Source organism: Trachurus trachurus (assembly GCF_905171665.1).
Source record: "Trachurus trachurus genome assembly, chromosome: 15".
Taxonomy (NCBI): domain Eukaryota; kingdom Metazoa; phylum Chordata; class Actinopteri; order Carangiformes; family Carangidae; genus Trachurus; species Trachurus trachurus.
In genome coordinates this window covers 1,839,841-1,846,464 of record NC_139906.1, presented here as the reverse complement: position 1 = coordinate 1,846,464, position 6,624 = coordinate 1,839,841, and the positions used below count along the sequence as shown (strand labels likewise).

Below are 6,624 nucleotides of genomic sequence, written 5' to 3'. Positions count from 1 at the left end.
ACACCAAGGTTTCTAGAGCTGGTGCGCACATTAGCAGAAAGGGCCCCTAAGCAAGTGACAGAGGTTGGCAAACGTGGTGTGGCGAACCAGCTGGGACAGAGGTTCCAGATGTTGGGCCAAACCTGGACTTGATGGTTTAAACCAGCATCATTGTGGCCTTCAGAGGTCACAACGACCCTCAAGTCGACAGTAAAATTAAAAACTATAGCGGGAGAGTTCCAGTTCACCCAGTTCTGCCAGTTTGTTAAAAACCACTGCCTCCTCTCTCCAAATAAAAGTCGACTCCACTTGATGGTTTTGGGGAGAATATTTAACCAACGGCTGGAAAAAAAAAAAATCAATGAAGCAAATAAGCTTTAAAAATAGCATCAGTCAACATGTCCACAAGTCAAAACAGCATCAACAGAGACACAGCAGCAGCAGCTCAGAGGCCGAGACAACTTTATACAGTTTACAATTTGATTTACTGATTTATTGATTGATGTCCAACACCAACATTTTTGTGTACAAACTGCACACCTTACTTCTGTTACTCCTTACTCCACTATATGCACCTTTTGCATTATGCACCTACTGTATGTGTGGTTGTGTTGCTCCAATGGGATTTCGTTGTTATTCATGAAAATGACCATAAAACAATTGATTGATAGATTTATTGATTGATTGTACACTCCCATACACTTCCCAATCTTTGCAATTGTTTCTTTTCATCCTTACAACTATGAGGGTAAATACAGTTTTGTAAATAACTGTATACTCTTGAAACAATTTGGTTCATAACTGCACAGAATGTCTTTAACTCTCTTTTGTTTTTATATGTTTGTTTTATATTTGCATATTTCTCAACTTTTTTGTATGCTACAATGCCACTGATGCTACTGTTAACAACCACATTTCGGGATGAATAAACAGTCGTATGTCTCACATCTTCAACACTGTGATGCTCTCGCATCATCTCTTGTCTGATGTAAACCGACATATTCTAACACAGAGAGTGTGAGGAAACCAACAGAGCTCACAGTGTCCTCATTAATTAGTTATTTTATAGCAAAAAGGTGTCAATAAAACTGTCGGATCAATCACATCAACTCAACCCATGGTGCTTATTATATAACAACAGTCCAAACATCACAGTGTCACCACAACTCCCAATACTGATACAGATAACATTTTAATAGTTTACATCCACACCCGAGGTTAAGAAAGGCTGAGATGTATACGGACTGGAAATAAGCTAAATCAATGCAACGTTGACTGATTATAACTGTTTCTAGTAAATCGGCAAAAAATGTTAATTTATCAGACTTACCTGTGTAATTATGCCGATAATTATCGTCCAATATCGGGTCGATAATTATCTGTACTGATAATTATCATGCATCCATATGTCACATTCTCAAAATGGGTCTATTATCACTATTAAGATATTTTTTTCCTTAAACATTTTAATTTGACTTGTATATTTTTGTATATGTATGTGTAATGTATGTCTGCATATGTGGATAAGTATATATTTGTAAAGATAGAAGTTCACAGATGATGTCGACATGTTTCAGGCCTAGGAATAGGGTGATGAGCTGGTCTGCAGCCATTATTTTAATAAATTTTATTCTATATTTTTTCTTATTATTATTTGTTTTGATACATATATTATCTAATGTGTAAAAATATTTCTTAAAAAAAGGGGGTAGACTTTATAAGTTCACTTCTTTCTGCCCCTTTCCATTCAGGAGCTGCATTTTTTTTGTATTGACCTGTTTTTTATTTCTTTTTTTCCCAATGAATGAAACAAATAAATACCAAAATTAACTAATTTAATGAATTATTGGATAATTTTGACTGTTTTTGTTTGATCTGTGCACAGTCATGTCACCACAACAGAATATATCAAACCCTGTGAGGTGACAGAAGTGTAGTAAAACTAAACTATCTTTAGAGCTGGTTTAATACGTCTGACCATCCTCTCCATGCCGAATTTGAGCTCCTTCCCTCTGGCAGGAGATTTAGATTGCCAAAAGCCAAATCAAACAGACTGAAAAACTAATTCATAACACAAGCCATCACCCAACTTAATTCAAATTCTAAACAGTCATGATACACCCCGCTTACTTATCTATTTATTTATTTACATACTTATTTATTTCCGATTGTATGGAACAGCTCCCAGTTTGCCCTCTGGGATACTTGTCATTTCAATGTTGTGTGGATGTACTCTATATGTTCTGTGTTTTTTTTTTTTTACCTTTCTGCAACATGAATTTCCCCTAGGGGACAATAAAGCTAAAGTTGAAGTTGAGTTGAGTCTTTATAAGTGTTAATACAGAGTCAGAGTGGACTGAAATACTCCCGCTGGGCCGTGATCAGGGATTCCCTGTCAGGCTTCGTGCAGCCAGTGGAGCAGTGACTCATGAAGATCTTGTAAGCGCCAGCAGGGGTCCATAATGTCTCTCCAACAGCAGCTGAGGCAACAGACAGACAGACACTCCCTCTATCAGCTGGACGGCCGCCAGGGAGCCAGAGCCGCTCCGATTGGCTGCCCGGGAGCTCCACCGACTTCCCATTGGCCGTCTGAGGAACCATATGACACAATATGCAAATGGTCTCTATGTGGCAGTTGAAATCCCAGAGTGCTGAGCAAAGCCCCGGCACTGAGAGGCAGGAGGAGAGTGAGCAGCAGCTGAGCCAGAGAGGAGGAGGAAGAAGAAGCTGAAGACTCAGAGGGGGAGTGACCACAGCATGAGCTTCTAGAAAAAGTTGCTCAGTTTGATCTCACAGAGTCAGAGCCACTCTTAAACACTTTTAAACACTTTTTTTTCCTCCTCGGGACTGTTCACTGGTGTTTTCCATGAGTGCTGCGAGGTAAGAACCACAGACACCTGAACGCATCTCTGCAGAAATAAAAGAATAAAACTTTTATTTCTGTGCATAAACTTTAATCTGAAGCAGAGTTTAAATGTTTTGATTAAGATAAATAAGGTCGAGTCATTGGAAAAACTGATGTGGGTAACACTTTACAATAAGGGTCCTTTAATTAACGTTAGTTAGTACATTATTAAGCATTAATATATAAACTAATGTGTTAACTACTGCTGAGTAATGCATACATCATGATAATAATTACATTAATGTGTTTCCTAATCCTTCCTGATCCTAATCTAAGTAATACATAATAATGATTGTTAATATATCTGTTAACAGTTAATTAAAGGAAGTCACCTGTAAATTCTGTTTTTGTATGTTTCAAATGTCTTGTCTTCTGTCCTTACATGTTTTGTGTTTCATCTCGGCTATATTGTAAATGAGGTTACTCCTCAATATATCTCCGAATTTAAATAAAGGTTATGAAATGAAATGAAATTAAATAATGCTTAATAATTACTAACTAATGTTAATTAAGGGACCCTTGTTGTAAAGTGTTAATCTGTCAGAGTGGGTTTTCTCCTGCAGAGACGATGATGATGAACTTTTCTACACTGCAAAAAGTCAAAATCTTACCAAGAATATTTGTCTTATTTCTAGTCAAAATGTCACTTCTAGTCAAAACAAATCAAATTATACTCAAAAGAAGACTTTTAAACACTTTTTACTTCTTTCAAGCAGATTTTCACTTGAAAATTGAAAATCTGACAGTGGAGCAAGTTTTTCTTTCTTATTACAAGCACAAAAAACTTGCTTTCACTGGCAGATTTTTCTACTTATTTCAAGTGAAAATTAGTTTGAAACAAGTGAACATGATCTAAAAACAAGTTATTTAAAGTGGAAAGAGATTAGTTTTGACTAGAAATTAGACATTTTGAGAAGAAATAAGACAAATATTCTTGGAAAGATTTTGAGTTTTTGCAGTGTAAAGTCAGAAAAAGAGAAGTTGATGTTTTTTTTTTTTTTAATTGCATAAAGTACCCGATGTTCTAATCACTCCTCTGTCTCTCTCTCTTCCTCCCTCTTTCCTCCCCCAGCGTCCTCAGGTCTTTCAGTCCCTCAGCGATGCCTGGCCCCGTGATGCCGATGGACGTGGCGATGCGGTTCTACATCAGCCACTCTCCGCCGCCGCTACGGGGTTTCCTCAGCTCCTACGAGGAGCTGAAGCGGGCCAAGAACCGGGTCAACCAGGTCACAACCGCCACAACCCGCTGCCATAGCAACAACCAGCAGCAGCAGCTGTACAAGCCGCTGCGGCCGTGCCTCAGCAGCCAGCAGCGAGCGGTGGAGCGATGGAGCAACAGCACCAACAAGGCCGGCAAGAAGAAGGTGGTGTTCGCCGACACCAAAGGAATGTCGCTCACCGCCATCCACGTCTTCTCCAAGTCCGACGACGAGCCGTACCAGAGCAGCAAGCGGTGTGGCGGGATCGCGGAGGATCTGCAGTTCGACATGACGGACTTGGAGGCGGCGGCCATGGAGCTGAAGATCAGCTCGGTGCGCAGCCTGGCGCTGGACTTCCAGCAGCCGTCCGCCGACTACCTGGACTTCCGGAACCGGCTGATCCGGAACTCGGTGTGCCTGGAGAACTGCTCGCTGCAGGAGCGCTCGCTCACCGGCACCGTCAAGGTCCGCAACATCGGCTTCGAGAAGTCGGTGCTGCTGCGCGCCACCTTCGACTCGTGGCTCAGCTTCACCGACGTGGAGTGCGGCTTCCTGAACAACGTGTACGGCTGCCAGGACTCGGACACCTTCGCCTTCGTGCTGGAGCTTCCCGCCTTCGTGCCGCCGCAGAACCGCGTGGAGTTCTGCATCTGCTTCACGGTGCAAGGTCAGACCTTCTGGGACAATAACGACGGCGGGAACTACGCGCTGAAGCACGTCGGGCTGAACGGAGAGGACCTGAGCAGTCCGCCGCCGCCTCTGATCCCCGTGGAGCAGAAGAAGCCTCAGGAGCAGAAGAACTGTGGCGGCGGCGGGATGAAGCTGCTGGAGATGGAGTTCGATCAGTTCGGAAGCCCGCGCATGTCCAGCGGACTTTTCCCCGGCTGCTGGCAGAGCTGGGGTCAGATCGAGAACACGGTGCCTTATTGGTGAAAGCGGACTGGCCTTGTTTGCTGAAACGGCACTGAAATAAAATGAGTTGAGACACTGACGGGGCATTCATCAGGACGAATCCGGCTGCTGTGGACTGTGGACTGGCTGGCTCTCGGCTGCCGGCCAGAAACTGAACTGAAAGCAAACAACCTTGAAGTAAAAAAAACCCCAGCAGAGGAAGTGCACAAACCCAGACAGACAGAGGCCCGACTGTGAAGCTGCGCCCAACTGACCTGCTTTTCCTGCTGCTGCAGCGCGGCCGCCGCTCGGCTCGATCCGACACGACACGACCGACTTACTGGAGGAAACCGGTCACGACTTCCTCCTCTTGTACGACATCTACGTGCCTTGTTTCCAGTGCCTTCCCACTAAAAACATACAGACCAGTGTCGAGGCCTTTTTCTCTCTGTCAAGGCCTCTGATGATGATGATGATGATGATGTGTTGGTTAAATATGCACTGATTGAGACGACGAGCCTCTAGATATCATCATGTCTGTCGAGTCGAAGAAGTGGAGCTGAGTGATTGATTAAGTCCTTCATATTGAAGGGAGAGTGGAGGGAGTGCATGGCCACACGATGCTTCTCTACTAAAAAAAAGAAAAAAACAAAAGAAAAGGAAATACAGCTGATTCATTTCTAATGAAACATGAAGCACACTAAACCTTACAGCACCTTCTGCAAAAAATGAGACAATAATCACATGTTGATTTAAAACTGCCTTTGTTTGGGCCATGCAGCCCTTTCTTTCCCTCCGTGTAATAATAAGAATAAAAAGTGCACATGTCTGTGTGATGAAAAATGAAATGTTTTTGGATGATAATATTTTTTTTTTTTAAAGGTACGTTTGAGTGTAAAAAGGTAAACCGAGCTGCTATGGACAGATGTGTGATGATGAGAGACTCTGCATGTGAACGTGTTGTGTTAAACAGAGAGGATGTTGGGAAATTTTTGTGGTTCAGGTATGTCAGAAGAGACAAATGGTGTAAAAAAAGAAAAAAAGAAAAAAAAGAAAGAAAGAACGAATGTTTTTGTTCTGCTTGGTCTCACAAGTGCAATTGAGTGGTGAGTGTACAGGATGTGTGGCTGGAAGTGATAGATTTTGGTTTTCTTTTTTTTTTTTTCTTTTTTTTTGGAAACAATCTCTATATATTTTGTTTTTTCTCACTGTGAAGAGAAGAAGAGCATTTTGTTCTTCACTTGAAGGTGTGTGTTGTTGCTGACATGCACCGTGTCAGTCCTGTATTTCCCTTTTCTGAAATAAATTTCTATATTTGTGCTAAAATACTCTCGACTCCTACGCCTCCTGTTTTCTGTGTTTTCATTTCCATCATGTAAAACTAAATAAGGCACAATTTCAGTTTGTTCATCCAACAAAATAACAGTTGAATAACAACATTTGGAAACAAAAACACAAAAGCATAATCACACATATTTCAAAAGAAGTGAGAAGAAGCTATGCTGCCCTTTTTCCATCACTTGTGCCACTTCCTTAATCGCCCTTCATTACATTGTTGGTGCTAGGTTAATAAAAATAAAATTGTTACCCACAATAGTTGACATATAAAGACTTCCAGGTGCTTTAAGTGTAAGTATACTTAACAAAATA

General features: G+C 41.7%; 1 protein-coding gene across 1 annotated transcript; it reads left to right on the top strand.

Moving 5' to 3' along the window:
* Positions 1–2,603: 2,603 nt before the first annotated feature.
* LOC310998636 (protein phosphatase 1 regulatory subunit 3C-B-like) lies at positions 2,604–6,302 on the top strand. Its single transcript, XM_083988785.1, has 2 exons — positions 2,604–2,859; positions 3,957–6,302. Exons 1-2 carry the CDS (start codon positions 2,846–2,848, stop codon positions 5,014–5,016), a joined length of 1,074 nt encoding a protein of 357 aa, XP_083844911.1. The 5' UTR covers positions 2,604–2,845; the 3' UTR covers positions 5,017–6,302.
* Positions 6,303–6,624: the final 322 nt, after the last annotated feature.